The following is an 18,642-nucleotide window of genomic DNA, read 5'->3' as shown; positions in this document are numbered from 1 at the left end:
AGCTTCCTCAATTCACTTGAACTGGTGAGTCTTTGAGTAGTGTCATCTTTTTATAGGCACTTTTTTCTTTATTGGCCCTTTTTTTTTAAAAAAATATTAATCTGACCCACAAATGATATTTTAAAATATATTTTTGGTATATATTCAAATGTGATATAATCTAATATTTCAATTTTGAAAGAAATCCAATTTTTCATGGGGGGAAATGGGGGGGGGGGGGGGGGGTTCAAGTCCTTCTATTGAGCTTTCATGAGAAATTGGACTGCACAAAGGTTTGTAAATATTTCTAATTCATTCAAAAATTTAAATATTTATTAAAAATTCTTTAATGAGAATTAATAAATAAAAAAATATATTAATGATCATTACCCATAATATATATATGAAATTATTAGTGAAAAAGAAAGCTGAAGCGGCTGAAGGAAGCAATGTCTTCATTCCATTACAGAAAATATAGTTCAAGATTAGAAAGGATTGCACACATTGTAAATGACAATGTTATCAGACTGGTCGATGGGGTCAAATATGGGGGGATCAGCAAAAAATCTTTGGAGCACTCTGTAAAAGCTATTGAAAACGGCAGGCCGATTGCAAAAGTTGGGCACCCGCCAATTATCAGCGGTGAAAAAAAAAACAATTCTTGGAAGAAGTTACTATAGAATCTCGATTTGGGACAAACCTCACATTACGAAAAGCGCGCGATCTGGTTTTTAATTGATATTTGAATTGTATATTAATTTGTATTAAGATGGAAAATATAATTAACGATAGTGAAGATGAAGGAGAAAAAGAAGAAAAGAAGAAAAAGACAGTCACTCTGAAGACGGTTCACGCATTCATAAAGCGCCATCCGGAATTGAAGTTATCGCTTCCAAAGCAAGTTGACATTAACAGACTAGCAGCATCTTGTCAGAAAGTCCTTAAGCCGTTGTACACCGAATTACAAGCATTACACGATGAAAACAAATATCCAGAAGAATTAATCTTCAACATCGATGAATCTTCGCTTCGCATTACAACTTCTTCACGCAATGTTGTTGTTCATCCCGCAGATGAGCAAGCTGGATTCAAAAAAACTGCCTAAAGGATGCCGAATGCCACTCTCGTTGCTGGAATCGCTGCTGATGGTTTCTCTCTTCCGTCTGTCGTGCTGTGGCCGAGTGCAAATCTTCCGAAAGAACTGACAACACTGTTAACGCCGTCGCTTGACATTTGGCCAAACACAAACGGCTGGATGGACAAAACAGCATTCAAAAAATACGCCTTAACAGTCCTGCTGCCAGCTATCATTGACAGAAGAAAGCGAATTCTAAAAGAAACTCATCGTTGCCTTCTTCTCCTGGATTCACACTCATCGCGGGCAGATCCAACTATATGGAGACAGTTCAAAGACGCAGAAATTGATGTCTTCACCTTCGTTCCACACACCACGCACATATTGCAGCCGCTGGACAGAGGAGCATTTGCAGTATTGAAGACAAAACTGTCAAACAATTACAGCTCTCCATCATCCACCTCCTCATCTTCAAAAAGAACAGCTGTTGCAGATGTGTTGCCACAAGCCCTTCACACAGCATTCACACCATCTGTGATCAAAAAAGCCTTCGTTAACAGCGGAGTCCTCAGCAATGGATCTGGATCTGTGCTAATGAAACTCCCTCAGTCTTCTCAATACTTCATTCCTTCTCATTCACAATATTTCGACCTCTTCGGAAAAGAAATCACAAAATAAAAGCTTCTTGATGAATGGGATGAATATAATGAAAAGCACAAGATGAAAATTAAAGAAATTGAAGAAAAAGAAAAGGAAATTGAAGAAGAAGAATTGCCTTTGGAGAAAAAAGTGAAAAGGACATTCAGAAAAATCAAGAGTGAAGAATATGAAACAAGTGATGAATTTGAACACTTTGAACGTGAAAATGGAAAAAGAAAAGTCAGAAAAGTAATTGATTCGAGTTTTGTGTTTTTTTGATGTGTTTTTAACTTTTTTTCATTACAAAAAATAAAGGTGCCAATAAAGAAAAAAGTGCCAATAAAAAGATGATCCTAATCCGATTTCAGAATTGTCACTGCTCATTGACAAATCCATATTTTGTATTTTTAGTGTTCCTATTTCTTTGATCTCTGCAATCCAGCAATATTGTTTCTCTCTGTGCACAAGATCATATATTACACATATATCTCTCGATTCCAGTGTTCCATCTTTCACGTTCAAAAAGCATTGATCTTTTCTTTCGAATGCAATCGTCACGATGGCTCCTGTTTCGTTAACTCCTCCAATGTGCAATATTCCATCTTCAGCATCAACAGTTCTTGATTCTATCACGTTCCAACCTTGCACTTTTATATCTTCAACAAGTCCAGGAATTGTCTATGTCAAGCAATGACTTATTGTTTGGCATGGATATTACTCGTTAATCCCACAAGAGAATGTGTCTGGGATTTGATAGAACTTGTTCTGTTGCAACATACCCAACTCTTCCTCCAGTTTTTGGAAGTCATTCGCGCTTATCCTCATCGTCAATATTGCATCTTGATTTATCAGTGCTTGTTGAATAACAATATCCAATCTGATTTCCATTTGGACAATTGAATGGTGCAATATCACATCCACGCGATGCCTTATTTTCGTGAAAAAAAGAGAACCAAAGTAATTTGTTTGTGTTTATTGAAGTCACTGAAATACCTATTCCTCCACCAATAAACTTAGAAGAACAATTTTGAAAAAAGCGGTTTCGAATGACAATTTTGTCTTTGGGAAACCAATGAAACGTTCCTCCACGCCACGAACTAGCTGTGTAATTTCCGCTGCAGTTGATGAATTTGCAGCTCAAAATACACTCTTTTGTTTTCTGAACTTTGCAGCTCCAAATTCCTAATCCTCCTCCATCATCTTGAGAACAATTATCTTTGAAGAGACATTCTTCAACCATTATTGAATCGTTGCTTTTGTCGCTTCAATTCTTCCTCCTCCTCCTGTTTCGTTTTTATATCCACAATAGCATCCTTCAAAAATATAGTGCTTAATGGTGCATTCTCCGATTTTGTCTGCAAAAATACCTCCACCCTTCGAGGTTGTTGTATTGCATCTCAAAAACGAAGAATTCAGCACTGAAAGGGTTGCGAATTCGTTGTCGTGAACATACAGTGCACCTCCACATGAAGCACTGCAATCTTCCCGTTCACACTGACCGTACGATTGTGAATCTGTCGTGGTTACTCTGCTCATTCGTGTCAGTGAATCATCTTCTCTTACGTTATTCCTGAATGTGTTGTTTCTCGAGTCAAATGGGCTCGAAAAAAGCGTTCCATGCACAATTTTTCATTCAAGAATGTTCGTTGATCCCGAAAAAACGCTATTTTCAACAATGCTCTGAGCAGTGATGTATTCGTGATATTGGAAGTTTTGAACTGGTTTTGAAGAAGCATTTTCAACAATTGTATTGCACAGCGTTTCTTTATAAGTCTCTCCTGCTTGCAATAAGCCACCTTCAGAGCGAATGACAACATTTTTTACAATACTTGTTTTAAGCACCATTTCACTGGAATCATCAGACGATATGATACTATTGGTAGCAGAGCAGGTTAAACATGCGGATATTGACAAATGACACAGCTTTATCATGCTTCTTTTTGCAAGCAATGGTGAAGCATTCGCCGAACAGAGTAAATGAGTATTTTGAAGGCAACATATCGATTTGATGCAGAGGGCAGCAGGTTTATTCCACAACATATTGACAAAGAAGGCATTTTTCACTGTGGTGGAGCTGTTGAAAAGGATAATTGCTGAGCTGATTGTGCTGTTGTCTTAACACAGTTCAAATATATCGATATTTTGTGATTTTTCATTGTCTGCAAAAGAGAAGAAATTGATCAGTAAGAGGCTAACAGCTTCAGCAGCAATAAAAAATAACATCGAGATAAGATTGGAAACTATCCCTTGCTCCCATAAGTCATAATTTCTTTATATTGCAAGGAAGTTTAATAGTTATATGCAATAAATCCGATTTTGAAGAGAAATATTTGCATTGATGCAATTATCAAGAGAGAAAAGTGTGAAATATAAACTTTCCCATGAGCAAATTTATTTTCTTGGGAAAAAAGATAATAAAAATTATTATCAAGCCTTTTCAATTTCTCATTTGAAAGCAATCATTGCCCTATCAATTTTTATTTTTTTTTTTAATAAAAAATGCAATCATTATTCATTCAAATAGATAAAAATATTAATAAAATGTGTTTTTAAAAAATGCATGAATTAAAAAAAAAAAAAAAAGAAAAGAAACAGATGCTAATATGAATTCTTTGCGAGTATTGAATTAACTGATATTAAACAAACAAAAAGACATAATCATTCGGAAATAAAAATTTTGATGTAAACACTTCTGCTTTGGAATTATAAACAGTTGAAGAGTTTGTTAAAGTTGATTTTGCACAAATATGTTCCCATTATCACCGAAATGTCGCAAATAAATGTTAAAAGTAGAAAAAAATAAACTCGAAGCAACAAAAAAAGGAACAGAAACCGGGGGGAAAATTACCTTTTCACAAAGCCTCGGATACTCTCTTTTGAATAAGCCAAAAATGTTATCAGCAATTCAAAATAGAATAATTGCCAATAAGCAAAAAAGGATATTCCGAATTCGTTAAATTGAGTCATTCGTTTCTTTTCCCGTGCTATCTTTAAGCGCAGTTGATGCATCTCCCAAAGAAAGACAGCTTCAAAAAACAAAATTCACAGTCCTCCAATCGACTGGACGAAATCACTAAAAGCTATCAAATAAACAACAGATCAATCATCACATATTGCCAGCATTAATAAAAAAAATTCATGCAAACTTTCAAGTGAAAGCATCCAAAGCTTCAGAATAGCCAACAAGACTTGGTTCGATGTTAAGTTGCGCAAGAAACATTCCCATCGAAAACGGCGCGTCATCCTCCTCTTTCGTTCCTTCTTTTCCAGTTTCTTTCCCTTCCCCTTTCTCCGCATTTGTTTCTTCAAGTCCGCCTTCTTCACCTTCAAAAAATCTCTCATTTTCGTCTTCTTCGTAATTGCTTCCTTCGCCTTCTTCCTTTTCTCCTACTTCCTCTCTGATTTTCTCGCTGCAACTTATGAATGATCTCCTTTTTCCATTGTCTTTCCATATCCTTCCGTGCGAGCTCTCCTTTTTATCAAAGTCATCTAATCCAAAACTGAATCCGAATCCGAACCCAAATCCTTCCTCTTCGTTTCGCTCCCTTTCTGCCTTCAGCACTTTCATCTGTTTGTAATGCTCCTCTGCTTGAGGCAACAGCAGCTCCAGCAGCTCCACTGTCACTTTCTTCCATTTCTCGCACAAGCCGTTAAGTTCAGCAAGTCGGGCCTCGTTTGTTGTACTCGAAGAAGAAAAACCCCCTTTTGACTCTTTTTCATCTTTCTTCTCCTTTCTTCCTTTCTCTTCAGCTTTTGTTTCTCCACAGTTCGTCTCATTTTCACTTTTTTCTTCCTTTTTCTTTTCTTCTGACGAGGCATGAGCTTTGTTCAAAGTTTCCGCTCTTTTTATCAGCGCAGAAAACTGAGAATAAGGATTAGTTGCAGCTGGGAACGAAAACGCTGAACTTCTTCCCGTTCCAGTTTTCATGGTAGTCGATACTGTTTTCTGAGAAAAACGATTTGCCAGCCTTGGCATAGACATTTTCTTGGAGTCAACGGTTTGTTGTGCAGTTTGCTTTTCCAATTCCGATGTGTTCAAAGAAAACGTTGGAAATAAGGGGAAAGTGAACGGAGGAAGCTTCGGAACTTTTAGTTCATTAATTGGAGATTCACCAGGTTCTGTTGGAAGAGGTAAAAAGTTTGGCTGCACTCCAAGGAGATTCGTTAACGATTCACATTTGATGGCTGGATAGTACAGCTTTTCCTGCAAAGGGCTTGTAGGTGACTGTCCAATAGATGGTGCTGTGTTTGCTCCAGAATCGGTCTCAATAATTTTTCTGGGGCTTTTGAACCCAGTAGACCTTCTGATTCCTTGTGCAGTTGGTGTGCTTAGATGCATGGCTGGACGTAAAGACCGCGATAAAGGCACAGACGGCAATGACCTTCGAAAACTTGGTTGTTTCATCGCAAAAGCTTCGTATCCGGGGAGTACAAATGGTTCTTTATCAAATGTCACTTTGTTCCAGTCTGCTCCCCAAACAAATTCTTTTGGGCCCAGCTTCGTCATTATGCTTTCTACACAAACATTCCCTTTTGAAGCTAAAAATGTCAAATCCTCCTCGTTTATTCCTTTCTCTTTCAGCAAATCTTCCTTTAGCACTGGATGATCTTCACTCGAAAGAGCTACATTAACGCTTTCAAAACCTTTGTTTTCCATGGATAAAAAGATAAAAGAATATTTTTGCAACCATAATAGCATCAATGAAAACTCATTTGCAAAATAATAAAGAAAAATATGATTAACGCGAAGAATTATAATTACGAAGCAAACGGTATTTGAAAAGCAACTTCCATTTGATCGAACAAATAAAAGATTGGACGTTTTTTCAAAAAAAAAAAAAAAAAAAAAAAAAAAAAAAAAAAACTTCTTAAACAAGTAAAAAATATTTTATTTTCGCTCCATTGGAAACTTTCTTTCAATCATTTTCAAATATCTGCGAAGATTGTTGTGCAATATAATCTTGTAACTTAGTATTGGTGCGTATAAATAAAATAAAAGGAGATTATTTATCTTTCGTTATAAGCACTGCTGATATTATTTCTTTTATCAAAAAGTGCAAAATAAAAAGCAAAAAAACATAAAAAACAATTGGAATTGTAAAATAATTGTCATAAACGAGGACACATCAAGCGCACAAGAAAACATAAATGTATGAAATGAAGAAAACTGTTCTTTTCACAGAATAAAATATTAATGTCCAATGAGAACAAAAAGTAATTGCAAGCATTCATCACATATATAAGCATGACTTATTAAGCCAGCAAGTGCAAATGCCATGTATAAAATCCAAAATTATAAGCAATATTAAACTAACAGCTCAACACTTATATCTCTAACATTCAAATACAAATTGAGAAATAAAAAAAAAGGTTGTAATTTCAAAATGAAACATATAATGAAGAATAGGATAAGCAAAGACAAATCATTTTTTTTTATTTCTTTTTTAAGAATAAAAATAATAAACAAAAATTTTAAATTTAATCAATAAATCAAAAAGCAAATTGTTTACTAAAACAAATTCCCATTAATACAAAGCACAAATACCCTCGTTCCAACTGAAAAAATTTCCCTCCTTCTTTCTTCACACAACAACAACTTTAGATAGAAATCCCCCCACATATGCCATCTGCCTCACTGATTCCTCCATTCATCACCATCTGCATCACACTGTGTGGCACCACCAGCACCTTTGCCTCTCCTTCCACCACAGTCGCTGAATACGGCACTTCATCCAAAGGAAGCTGTGCTTTCTCAAACACAACACTCGACTCATACGAAGGGAAGAAAAGAGACGGAGACAACGACGAATAACTGCCGCTGCTTCGGCAAATTTCCATTTTTTCGGTTCCGACTTCTTCTGGCTCAACAAAATTGGGTTTGATTTGCTCCCGTCGGAAGAAGCATTCTCTGTTCAGAATCGTCCATGGCATCCCAACATCGCTCAGAACCACTTTCTTTCTCTTCGGTTCGTTCTTCTTCTTTTCGCTCTCTTTTGTTTTTCCAATGTCATCAGAATCATTATTATGAATGTTCTCTGTTTCACTTCTTTTTGTATCACTCCTATCTTTCTCTTGATCATCATAATCATCATCTTCATCGTATTCTTCTTCTTCTTCTTCTCTCACCACTTCCACTCTTCCAGACAGCACCACAATCAGATCTGGCTCGCTTTCATGCTGCACACACACACGACACACTGCAGGCGCACTCAAAGACGAATGACTATGCAAATCATTTCTTCCATTCCCTCTTTCCAGGTGTTTATCAGCATTCTCATTGCTTTCCTTTCCGCTTGTTCTGCTTTGCCCCATTTGCACAGAAGATGCTGCAACAGTTCCAGAAGAAGACATAACAAGCTCATGTGATGGCGCAAAGGCAAATCCAGGTGACGATGGCAGAGAAGACACAGAAGACATTGAAGACAGAGTGTCACAAGGGTATGGTGAGGAAGGTGTTGACAGAAGAGGATGAGTGGAAGAGACAGAAGACAAAGAAGAGACAGTGCCGTGTGGCTGGTGATGAGTTCTTGTCCATTCAGAGCTGGCTGAACTGGTTGAGCTTGTTGAATTTGAGGACGATGAAGACGATGAAGACGACGCTGAAGATGAAGATAAGGAAATAGAGAGGGGGAGCATAGGAGAGGCATGCTTCGAAGCACTTGAATACCATCCATGCACTTCATATCCGTGAGATTTATCCAAAAGCTCCTTCACAGTTCGTTCTGCCCATTCCCTTCTCTCTTTTTCCTTCTCTTTCTCCTCTTTAATCTCCTCATCTTCTTCCTTCCCTTCTCCTATTGGTAGATTTGCAAGCAGAAACATTTCAATCTTCTTCCTGTTTGCTTTTACAAACTCGTCGCACAATGTCCAATTTTGCATTCTGAAACGCTTCCTTCTTGTTGCTGCACCGAGCGAGGAACACGAAGGAGAACAAGAGAGAGGAGGAGACTGGGTGCTATAAAGAGAAGAAGGACTGCTTCTTCCCAAGGGTGATGAATGAGACATATGCGATGGATGCAATGGAGACACAGCAGAATGAGAGGATGAGTGGATGGCAGAATGGCTGCTTGAAATATATGGCACAATATCCACATTCATCTCAGTTGTTATTGGCTCGTCTCTACAAATGATCCTTCGCTCTCTCCTCTTTTCAGTGGTCATGCATTCTGAACTAGAGCTTGCACTTTTTTCCTGTTCTTTTTGCTCATTCTCCATCTGCTTTTGCATTCTTTTTGACTCAGAAATCGCACTTTGGTTGCTCATTTTATCCTCTTTTTTAATTTTGTTCATTTTATTTGTCTGAACAGAATCTCCTTCATCACTCACTTCATTCACATCGTTCATCTCTTCCAAGCTGTTGAGCTCTTCCATCTCAACTTCTGCTGCCAGCTTGTTGCAAGCATTCGCTTCCTGGTTTTCTTCTCCCACATTTCTCTCTTCACCTTCCATCTCCACAGACGCTGTTCTGCTTCTCTTTCCCTCGCAACTTTCACTGTTGGCTTGATTCTTGCTGCTGGTCGCTTTCTCTTTGTCTGCCTGGCTTGGCGCAGTGATGCACAACTCGCCCCATTCCTCGCCCACAATCTCACTCACCACGTCTTCTCTGGTGATGATGCCGATGTTCTCGTAGAACGGGTCTCCTTCTCCTGAGTCATTCACACGATACACAACAGCCATCGTGTTCTTCCCTTTCTTCATCGCATTCATCACATCCGGCAGCCGCATCTCTGAATGCACATATGCCATCATCTGCCCAAAGGACTCATACGCATCTTTCACTCTGATGTCTGTCTTGCCACTTTCGCTTTTCGCACTCACTTCTCCTGCCAGCAGAAGCACCTCTTTTGCAGCCACAAAGCCGAGGATGGAGTCTTCTGTGTGCTCAAAGACGGGAATCCTGCTGTGGCCGTCACTTACAATACGCTCAATTGTATCAGACTTCAGATACTCAGAAGACTAAAACAGAAAAAAAAGATAAAAATAGAAAAATACGATGAAGGAGTCTGTGCAACGTAAAACATATATTAAATTATTATTCGAAGAATTCGAAATGTATTTGACTAAGTTTCTTAATCCTTGTTCTTTCATTCTATCATTTGGCTATTGCTCATCAAACCTCCAGCATAAACACATCTTTCATGGGCGTCATAACCTCACACGCTGCTTTCTTTGAAAAATCAAATGAGTTTGACACCAAAATGAAGTCTGAGTTTTCAATCCTGTCTTCCTGATACAACGACCGAATCTTTTCATCGGAGGCATGCAATTCAATCAATTTTTTCAATTGAGTTTTGTTGTACGTATTTCCAATCTCCACCCCGAGAATGCAGTCCAGTAGCTTTCCCACAGGAACCACGATGATTGACAGAAGTATCATAATTGCATATACTAACCACCAAAGCGCAGCACCAATCTGAAGTCCGTATCTCGTGCATATGGCCTGAGGAAGAATTTCTCCAAACGTCACTGTTAAAACCGTTGAAAGAACGAATGCAATGGTTCCTCCTCCAACCTGTTCCATTAAAAGTGATACACCAGTGTTAACCATCACTATGAATAAAAAAACAAAAATTTTCAAGAAAAACATAAATGAAATAAATATAAAAACATAAACTTCAAAGGTCAAATCTGCAAACCATTTCCTAAAAGCAGTGTACATAAAAGAATATTACCTTGATTCAATCAAAAAAAGAAATGCAAAAAACAAAAAGAAATAATTTCAACCTACAAAAATTGTCTTAATAAAAAATAAATTATTACCGCTTTTTCTGATTCGCATAATTTTTGCTGCTTGTTTTCGCTCTTTTTCATTTCCAAGATCAATCAAAATCTGTAAGTTTAATTTATCAAGTGCAAGTAATCCAAGATTCAACCCTAAAGATGATTTCAAAAAAACATAAAACACAAAAACAATTTTTTGATGCCCAAACCTGAAAACATTGCGGAGAAACACAATAAAACAGCAATAGCTAAGATTTTCAAAACCAATACGTAAACTGGCTGTGATTCTGAACTTTGTGCTCGATTAAATTTGAAGAAACGAGGGAATACAAATCCAACAAATATTGCAACCGCATTTAATCTCATTCACCCTTTTGGGATTTTTTTTGTGAAGTTGATCAATTTAATCCCAAATTTGTATTCTTGATTCAAATTAATCAAAAACAAAACGAAAAAGTTCATGCATTAAGTTTCACCCTCATTTTTTATGAAATCATATATGCATATGCAAATTATTAAAAGATAATAGTTCCATCAGTTTTTTTTCCCCTCTCAAATAATAAACTTTTATAAAATTGAAAAAAAAGGAAATAGTGTCAAACATTTTAATACGCACATATTTATTAAATTTAATTTTCATATTGCAATAAGTATGAAGCGTAAAAAAGGATAATTAAACTCGACTTCTCCAATGGAATCTGGGAATAATTGGGCGAACTTACAAGCTTTCAAAAAGTTGAATTCATCAATGAAAGAGTAGAAATAAAACAATAATATACAATCACATAAAATTTTCATTCTTCTTGGTTTTCTTCTGCATCTACGATGAAGTCAAAATCATCAGACTTTTGCTCATCTTCAAAATTGTCGGTAAATATCTTTTCTTCGCTTGATTGGAAGTGATCCACTCCAAAAGATGAAGAATACTTTTCTTCAAGAGAAATATATGAGTCATAAGAAATGTGTTCTTTGCTATCAGATGGAGAAGTTAATATGTTATCCAAGTTGTCATGCTTTGTGATTTCAAGAATGGCGTTGCTCTTAAAATGATGCCTTAAAAACGTTTGTTCTTTTGTTGGTGTGTCAAGAGAATTTATTTGTGGTTTTTGAGCTGGTTTACATTTTGTTTGTGCAAACGGCGATGCAAAAGGAGAAAACGAGAAAGGGCTCAACGGAGAAGCAGAGCTATCTGAAGTTTCATTTGTGGAAAGAACAGGTCTTTGAGAAGAATGGCTTTGATTTGGCTTGTTGGATGAATGCAAGCGAGAAGAAAGTCGTTTTGAAGGGTTGCTCAAAGAAGATGAATGATGCAAAAGTTCAACCGGTTCAGTGGGAAGTTGCTGTTTTTTTGAATTTTTCATTGAGGAGAAAAGACTTTCTTGTTCAGTAAATTCACAATCTTTGTGTGAAATATCCATTTTCTGAAAAGTCTTCCAATTTGTTGTCAAAGAGCACAATTTTCCCTTGTCGGCTGCACAACTTGTAAGTGGCTGAGACCATTTCATCCATCTCTGCTGATCTTCGATCTCTTTTGGCATCTTAATTGTAAGCTTTGGATGTTTCTCTTCAAGAAACGGAAAAAATTTGTTGGCTGTCCTTTCTTTGAAATTCTCATCTTTATTTGCAAACTTTGAGGAAATAGAACTGGATGATGAGCAAGCATATGATCCAAATGAGTGCTTGCGCGCTGTAAGAGGAAATTTGCAAAAAGGAGAAAAACATTCACCTGACTTTGATGAAGATAAAAGAAGTTTTTTTCTTTTTGTGCAATGTAAGTTGTATAATTGCGAATAGTTTATTGTACTGTTGTTTTTGTAGTTAGCTTTTGTTTTTCTTTTCCGCAACCATTTCAGCTTCTCAGAATCATCACCGATCGGATATTTAACCAATTTTAGATTTTCGCAAGTCTTCATAATTAAATTTTTTTCCTTTTTTTCATTTTTGATTTCTTCCTCTTCAACTTCATCTTCGTTTAAGTTATCATTATCATTATCATCATCTTTTTCTTTTTCTTCATCTAATTCATCCGGTTCTTTTTCGTCTTCGCGACAATGATTATCTTCATCTTTTTCATGTTCTTCGTCATCATCATCATCATCATCGTTGCAGTCGTCGTTCTCGTATTCATCAATGTCCTTCAGAAAGTCTTCTTCTTTTTTAATGTTTTCTAATTTATCAATTCTTTTGTCCATTTCTGACCGAGGCAAATTTAAACAAATATCATTTACATTCAAATCACACATTTTGGTGCATTGCACAAAATATTCAGATTTCTATTTTTCTATTTTGAATGAATCTGGTATTTTAAGCTTTTTCACAATGAAATAAAGATTTTGGTGAACACAATTAAATTAAACGAAGTTCTTAAACAGCCTATTTTTTCAAACTTATGACACTTCGATTATCAAAGCAGAAAAAATTCAGGAAACAACAATGTATGCACAGTTTTGTAGAGATAATTTGACATATAATTCCCCAATCGTACAAACCGAATTTGTTTAAATTTGATAAACATCCGATGAAATCTATAATTTCACAGTTATCATTAAAAAATTGCACACGTTAATTAATCTTTATCCTTGAATACTTATACAAAAACAGTTGTAAAATCGACTTTGCGTTTTTTTGCAGAGAATAGTTCAAAATAAACAATTAATATAAAAAATTACGGTTCAAAAAAATCTATTATTCTCAACGAAATCAAAGCTCAAAATATTTCAGTCAAAACAAGCAATCTCAAAACATTCGTTCATAAATTATGAGAATGCTATTTAAAAAAACTTTGTACAAAATTTTCTTTCAAAGCAGAACATTATCAAATCATTTCGCAAATGTAAAATACTAAAAACATTTGAGAATTGCTTTGCCTAATTTCATCATTCCATGTAAATATGGACAATTTCTATTCAAAGAGCATTGAAAATCGACTCAATCAGAATCATGAAGCAACAAATCCTCAATGCATTATTCAAAAATCATTCGTCAACCAAAAATAAATTTTTAAAATCATCATCTTCTTCATCTTCATCATCATCAAGATCAAGTCCAAGTTCTGTGCCATCCAAACTTTCGTTGAAAGGGTTTGGAAATAAAGTCATTGACAAAGGATCATTATGAGATGTCCAATATCCTGTTACTGATATGTCTGAATCTCCTTCCGAAGAAAACTGGACTGTTTCTCGAGATTTAAATTCCAAATTAAGTACATGTTGAGAGTTCTTCCCTTTCTGCAGTTCACAAAGAACGATGCGTTCAACAGTTGGTCCAAGTATTCTTTCGTAATATAAAGTTGTTGGACTTTCTAAGCACTTCACAACGCATACTGAAGTTATATGCAAGCATGAAAATGTTGGAACAGTTAATTTATATCTTGAATTTGACTGAATAATCACTCCAAAGACTTTGAAAAATTATTATTTGTATTATATAATCAATCCAAAGGATATGAAACAAATTTAAAACATGTTAGATATCAAAAGAATAAAATATTTTTGAAACAAAACAAAAACAAATCAAACGACTCATTCATGAGGCTTCAACTTATTTTTAAGTTGATCATCATAATTATTTGTATTTCAAAATCTTTCCCATTTTGAAATTTCGTGACAAATGATCGCATTTCTTTTCTTGATTAGCCAATATTTTTGTGAAGAACAAAAAAATGTTCTTCTCACTTATTTTTCATATACAAACACAACAAAGATTGTATGAATTCCAAAAAATCCTTATGATGCAAAGATATTTCTATATTTTCTCCGTTTTGTAGCTTGCTGAATCTATTGCAAATCAAATCAGAGAAAGCTCCAATGTATAATATTTATCATCTTTTCTTAGTCATAAATCATTTTTCGCTATTTGTTTTTCCTCTTCCAAGAACAAATTAAATTTAACCGTTCAACAACTTCATGTTGAAAGCATTCCACTAGGATGGAAGCAATCTCTCGGATTATATTGGAACAGCTTTAGAGGAAAAGATTCAATGCATGTGAAGGAATTAAATCAAGATTTAACTTCATATGATGCAGTTATGGTCGGAGCACCTGTTTGGTGGTATGGAACTGCTTGTCCGGTGATTCATTGGGCGCAAACTGCGAAGATTGATCATCTCAGAACAAAATTTTTCTTCTTCAACATGGCAGGTGGTTCCGGAAATGAAAGGGCTTTTACTCGTATGCAATGCTGTTCATTACTCATTTTTACGCTTTATAAAAAATATTTATTTTATCTTTCGAAACATAAACTTAATGAAAAAAATTGTGAAGATCTTGCTTCTACGATGCATGTGACCCCATTGGAAACACTTGGCATCACAACAAAAACCACAAGCCCCGACTTTTTGGTTGCTCAGTACGTGAATAATTGCCTAAAACAATTAGGTGCTTTGAGTGCTTCACCATTAAACTCTCAAGGAGACAAAGCTGGAGAAGAATCAAATGAAATTAAAAATGAATTGAAAAAAGGAGTGGAACAATCAAAGAAACAAATCAAAGAGACGTTTAAGGCTGATCCTTCTGGTAAAACAGAAGAACTTTAAAGATTATATTTGACATCAAAAATTGATATTGGAACAAAAATCATCATTTTAATTTATGTAATTCTTCAAAATTTATAAATAAAATTCGTAAAAATTTTTAAAACGTTGATGTTATTTTTTTACATCAAATTTGCTTTATGTTTGAATTAAAAACTTTATCTTACAGTTAGATTTTCTGATTTTCAATGATTAAAACAAATTGTCAAATAATAATATTTATCATTTTTGAAGAAGTCACAAATATTAGTTGAAAATTAATCGAAGAATAGTTAATATTCATTTTATTCATTCTTATGGTGCTCAAAAAATTTCCATATGAGTGAAAAGTTTAATGTTTTTTCTGGAAGACAAAAAAAATAATAGGTCAAGGATCAAAATGTCAATGGAAGAAAGTGGAAAAGTTGTAAAATTTCTTCACAAAGTCTGCTTTCATTCTATTTTTCATCTTTCATATTTATATGTTTTTTTTAAAAATGAATATAGGTGCTTGTTGTTGGAGACCATGGCGTGGGAAAAACAAATTTGATCAATAGACTTGTTCACAACGAATTTACTCCTGAATACAATGCTACTGACGCAGTAAATTTTTCTAATAAAGTAATGCAAATCAGTCCAGATAAAGTTGTATATCTTCAACTTTGGGATATTGCTGAACAAGATAGATACGAAAGCAATACGAGTGTTTGCAAATTTTTGTCCTTTATGGTTTTTTATACACTAAAATTTGAATCTTTTGCAGATGTACTTTAAATTTACTTCGGGAGCATTTGCGGTGTTTGATTCATCTCGTCCGGATACATTGGATTCGGTGACAAAGTGGAAGAATGAAATTGATTCCGAAGTGCATTTTAAAAAGTCAAAAGAAACTCCAATTCCATTTATTTTGCTTGCAAACAAGGTATGAATATATCCGTATATGGATTTTATTTTACAATTAAAATTTGCTTTTTTAAGACTGATCTGGATAAAAATGCAATTGATCCGTCTCAGCTTGATCAGTATTGCAAGGATTATGGATTCGTGAAGTGGTTTGAAACTTCTGCAAAAGATAATATTAATGTAGAAGAAGCTGTGAACTATCTTGTAAAAAGCATTTTCGAGACCGAAGCACAAGTTCGAGATAATCCAGATGAAGAAAGTAATTCAGGGGATGCAGATGACAAAGCGACATCAGACAATGAATCTTCAGACGAAGAGAGTGATTTAAGTGATATTGATGACCAATCAACGTCAGACAGTGATTCTTCAGACGACGAAAGTGATTCAGATGATGCTAATGAGCAAGAAAAGACAGACAAAGAATCTTCTGATGATAAAACCTGCTAAAACGGAAGCAAACTTGTTTTTCAGTTTTCAAAGTCAAACGTGAATTGTTCACTAATTCGTTTTCATTTTCAGCAATGTGAGCGCGCATTTTATAACAAACTATATTTTATTTTTTTATTTTTATTTTTATTTGTTATTTATTTTTTTTAAAAGTTAGATTTTCTCAAAATTAGTTGGGTATAAAGAGATCTGTTTATATTCTATTGTTTATTGCAAGGCTAATATTGAAACTTTTAGTTTTATTTATTTGTTTTTTCTGAATGAAAAAAACACTTGTTTGTGCATATTTGCGATTTCTCAAGAGTTCTTTTGCTATTGTATTTGTATATTCATTGTTTTTTTTTTCACTTTTCTGAGTAATGTTAATTATCTTTATATGCGTGTCTGAAGCATTTTCAGCTTCTCAAAAGTTAGAGTGTTTTTTAGAGATATGAAAGACATTTTATAACTTCAGATTCCTCTGTTAATTAACAATGAAGATTGATTTTGCTTATTACAAACTTATTCATTTGCTAATAGACAAAAAAACTGGCAGAGCATTGCTGATTCAAATATTTTCTCCAGAAATCGATTTTCATCAGTTCATTATATTTTTTCAGAATTTTCAGACAAATTAGGAAATACATGCTCAACCCTGGACAATTTTGAAAGGATTAATCAATAGCTTCTTCAACGTTTAAAGAATATTCTTCTTTCTTATGAGGAACAATTGCCATTTATTTGTTTTATTTTAACCAATTTGTTTATCACCTCATAGATTTATTCAAGGAATTTCGTAAGAGCGCGCTTTAACGAAGAAAAAATTGAAATGAACGATGATGATATGTTAGAACACTGCAGAGGAAGAAAATAGCTGGAAAATGACAAGTCAACGAGATAAAAAAAGAATTGATTCTTTGTTTTTGAAAGAAAGAGAAGCAAAAACAATTACTTTAACAAAAACCAAAGAAACAGTATTTTGCATCTCCAGTCAAAGATAAAACGCTGGTGAAAAAATAGGGATATGTCAAGATGAATAGCCAAGAATAAAAAAAGAAGAGTTGCTAAACAAAAAAACAATTGATGAATAAAGAAATATATACATCAATATAACCCAAACGCAAAAACTGACTCGAATGCAACATTTCAAAACATAAAACTCCCCCAAAACACTCGTTAAATAAATGCAGAAATTTTAGGTTTATTTTATTTTATTTTATTTGAAGTAAACGATTGTTTTGAATTTAACAAATATCTTAACAAGGGCATCCAGAACCAGAAGGCTTTGGCTCGTCTCTTGTGCCAACCTTCAGCCCTGTTCCAGAACCAGCTGAGAAATTTCTTCCTGTTTTGTCTCTTTTCTTGATTTCTGAGATAGCAACGAATAAAATTTGGTTTAACGAAATCATGTTTATGAAATTTAAAACACCAAGAAATTAAAAATATTTGACCGCAAGAACAAAATATAAATAAATTGATATCCTTTATAAAAAAATAAATAAATAAATAAACCTCTTGCAACATAGGTAAATGCTTCCTGAACACCCTTTCCAGTTTTTGCTGATGTTGTGAAATGCGTTGCGCCAACGCTTGCAGCATATCTTTAAATTTTATAATTTGTAATGTTCGAAAATAAATAATTAATTTAATTTTCACAAACGCTTCTGCTTCTGATAGATCAACAACTTTTTCTCGTTCTCTATCAATTTTATTGCCACAGATAGCTATTGCTATATTTGTTCCAACCATTGCGTGAAGTTCTTTCACCCACTTTTTCACTTTCACAAATGAGTCAATATCAGTAATGTCATACACAAGAATAGCACCTAAAAAAGCAAAAATTCATAAAAATGTTTAATGAAAGTTAATTAAAAATCAAGAAATATTTAACCTTTTGCTTCGCGATAGTAAATTGGTCCAAGTGAATGATATCTTTCTTGTCCAGCAGTATCCTACAGAAGTCAAAGATAAAATACATTCAAAAAAACAAATAAAAAATGGAAAATGCGACTAAATATATATAAATTTCTAAAATATACCCAAATGTCAAGTGGGACGAAAGAGTCATCAACTTTCACTCTTTGTTCAAAGTTCTGTGCTTCGGTCGTTGATTCTTGCTTTTCTGTGAAAACATTTTTAACATATTTCATGATGAGAGATGTTTTTCCGACTCTCCCTTTTGTTCGAATGTTATTTGAAAATTCACATTTAAGCATCAAAGATTGTTAAAAGATCACGCGAAAAAGCATTAAAAGATAAAATAAAAAATGAAGTCACATTAAAAAATAATAACAATATTAAGAGCATTTTTATAATATTATGAGAAGAATACCCTCGCCAAGGAAAACAACCCTGTACGCCATAGATCCAATCTTTATGAAAGATCAAA

General features: G+C 34.4%; 8 protein-coding genes across 8 annotated transcripts; 3 read left to right on the top strand and 5 right to left on the bottom strand.

Moving 5' to 3' along the window:
• Window positions 1-1,087: 1,087 nt before the first annotated feature.
• On the top strand, window positions 1,088-1,732 carry MONOS_4056 (putative DDE superfamily endonuclease; the record flags this gene model as incomplete). Its single annotated transcript, XM_067874097.1, has 1 exon — window positions 1,088-1,732. The coding sequence occupies one exon, from the start codon at window positions 1,088-1,090 to the stop codon at window positions 1,730-1,732; it is 645 nt and encodes a 214-aa protein (XP_067733583.1).
• A 2,363-nt stretch (window positions 1,733-4,095) lies between these two features.
• On the bottom strand, window positions 4,096-6,553 carry MONOS_4057 (uncharacterized protein). Its single transcript, XM_067874098.1, has one exon. It carries the CDS (start codon window positions 6,390-6,392, stop codon window positions 4,842-4,844), a length of 1,551 nt encoding a protein of 516 aa, XP_067733582.1. The 5' UTR covers window positions 6,393-6,553; the 3' UTR covers window positions 4,096-4,841.
• Window positions 6,554-6,687: 134 nt separating this feature from the next.
• Window positions 6,688-10,819, bottom strand: MONOS_4058 (putative metal transporter CNNM2). Its single transcript, XM_067874099.1, has 5 exons — window positions 10,624-10,819; window positions 10,454-10,567; window positions 10,330-10,365; window positions 9,810-10,243; window positions 6,688-9,649 (listed from the first exon to the last, which is right to left on the bottom strand). Exons 1-5 carry the CDS (start codon window positions 10,778-10,780, stop codon window positions 7,292-7,294), a joined length of 3,099 nt encoding a protein of 1,032 aa, XP_067733581.1. The 5' UTR covers window positions 10,781-10,819; the 3' UTR covers window positions 6,688-7,291.
• A 214-nt stretch (window positions 10,820-11,033) lies between these two features.
• On the bottom strand, window positions 11,034-12,657 carry MONOS_4059 (uncharacterized protein; the record flags this gene model as incomplete). The annotated part of the gene is made up of 1 exon (XM_067874100.1): window positions 11,034-12,657. One exon carries the CDS (start codon window positions 12,655-12,657, stop codon window positions 11,209-11,211), a length of 1,449 nt encoding a protein of 482 aa, XP_067733580.1. The 3' UTR covers window positions 11,034-11,208.
• A 361-nt stretch (window positions 12,658-13,018) lies between these two features.
• Window positions 13,019-13,939, bottom strand: MONOS_4060 (putative Nucleoplasmin-like domain; the record flags this gene model as incomplete). Its single annotated transcript, XM_067874102.1, has 2 exons — window positions 13,019-13,814; window positions 13,933-13,939. The coding sequence occupies 2 exons, from the start codon at window positions 13,937-13,939 to the stop codon at window positions 13,390-13,392; spliced, it is 432 nt and encodes a 143-aa protein (XP_067733579.1). The 3' UTR covers window positions 13,019-13,389.
• Window positions 13,940-14,003: 64 nt separating this feature from the next.
• MONOS_4061 (uncharacterized protein) lies at window positions 14,004-15,158 on the top strand. Its single transcript, XM_067874103.1, has 4 exons — window positions 14,004-14,119; window positions 14,181-14,222; window positions 14,289-14,583; window positions 14,677-15,158. The coding sequence occupies exons 1-4, from the start codon at window positions 14,024-14,026 to the stop codon at window positions 14,946-14,948; spliced, it is 705 nt and encodes a 234-aa protein (XP_067733578.1). The 5' UTR covers window positions 14,004-14,023; the 3' UTR covers window positions 14,949-15,158.
• Window positions 15,159-15,315: 157 nt separating this feature from the next.
• Window positions 15,316-16,767, top strand: MONOS_4062 (Rab32A5). Its single transcript, XM_067874104.1, has 4 exons — window positions 15,316-15,369; window positions 15,432-15,629; window positions 15,688-15,846; window positions 15,903-16,767. The coding sequence occupies exons 1-4, from the start codon at window positions 15,325-15,327 to the stop codon at window positions 16,272-16,274; spliced, it is 774 nt and encodes a 257-aa protein (XP_067733577.1). The 5' UTR covers window positions 15,316-15,324; the 3' UTR covers window positions 16,275-16,767.
• A 245-nt stretch (window positions 16,768-17,012) lies between these two features.
• On the bottom strand, window positions 17,013-18,631 carry MONOS_4063 (Rab21a). Its single transcript, XM_067874105.1, has 6 exons — window positions 18,586-18,631; window positions 18,293-18,429; window positions 18,145-18,205; window positions 17,914-18,079; window positions 17,766-17,854; window positions 17,013-17,622 (listed from the first exon to the last, which is right to left on the bottom strand). Exons 1-6 carry the CDS (start codon window positions 18,614-18,616, stop codon window positions 17,510-17,512), a joined length of 597 nt encoding a protein of 198 aa, XP_067733576.1. The 5' UTR covers window positions 18,617-18,631; the 3' UTR covers window positions 17,013-17,509.
• Between the last annotated feature and the right edge of the window lie 11 nt (window positions 18,632-18,642).

The sequence above is a fragment of the Monocercomonoides exilis genome (assembly GCF_001643675.1).
Source record: "Monocercomonoides exilis strain PA203 chromosome Unknown scaffold7-2047599, whole genome shotgun sequence".
In the NCBI taxonomy this organism is placed as follows: Eukaryota; Preaxostyla; order Oxymonadida; family Polymastigidae; genus Monocercomonoides; species Monocercomonoides exilis.
Note: the sequence above shows the minus strand (reverse complement) of the source record. Positions and strands in the feature narration are given on the sequence as shown.

Excerpts from the sequence above, each read along its gene's own strand:
- MONOS_4062 (XM_067874104.1), top strand. The coding sequence starts at position 15,325 with ATGTCAATGGAAGAAAGTGGAAAAGTTGTAAAATTTCTTCACAAA. Across the intron at positions 15,630-15,687 it reads GATACGAAAGCAATACGAGT|ATGTACTTTAAATTTACTTC; the intron begins GTTTGCAAATTT and ends AATCTTTTGCAG. Across the intron at positions 15,847-15,902 it reads TTATTTTGCTTGCAAACAAG|ACTGATCTGGATAAAAATGC; the intron begins GTATGAATATAT and ends TGCTTTTTTAAG.
- MONOS_4063 (XM_067874105.1), bottom strand. The coding sequence starts at position 18,616 with ATGGCGTACAGGGTTGTTTTCCTTGGCGAGG. Across the intron at positions 18,206-18,292 it reads TCGTCCCACTTGACATTTGG|GATACTGCTGGACAAGAAAG; the intron begins GTATATTTTAGA and ends TGACTTCTGTAG. Across the intron at positions 17,855-17,913 it reads GATCTATCAGAAGCAGAAGC|ATATGCTGCAAGCGTTGGCG; the intron begins GTTTGTGAAAAT and ends TAAAATTTAAAG.
- MONOS_4061 (XM_067874103.1), top strand. The coding sequence starts at position 14,024 with ATGATCGCATTTCTTTTCTTGATTAGCCAATATTTTTGTGAAGAACAA. Across the intron at positions 14,120-14,180 it reads ATACAAACACAACAAAGATT|CTTGCTGAATCTATTGCAAA; the intron begins GTATGAATTCCA and ends TCCGTTTTGTAG. Across the intron at positions 14,584-14,676 it reads AAATGAAAGGGCTTTTACTC|ATCTTGCTTCTACGATGCAT; the intron begins GTATGCAATGCT and ends AAAATTGTGAAG.
- MONOS_4058 (XM_067874099.1), bottom strand. The coding sequence starts at position 10,780 with ATGAGATTAAATGCGGTTGCAATATTTGTTGGATTTGTATTCCCTCGT. Across the intron at positions 10,366-10,453 it reads TATGCGAATCAGAAAAAGCG|GTAATATTCTTTTATGTACA; the intron begins GTAATAATTTAT and ends GATTGAATCAAG. Across the intron at positions 10,244-10,329 it reads TACACTGCTTTTAGGAAATG|TGATGGTTAACACTGGTGTA; the intron begins GTTTGCAGATTT and ends TTTTATTCATAG.
- MONOS_4057 (XM_067874098.1), bottom strand. The coding sequence starts at position 6,392 with ATGCTATTATGGTTGCAAAAATATTCTTTTATCTTTTTATCCATGGAA.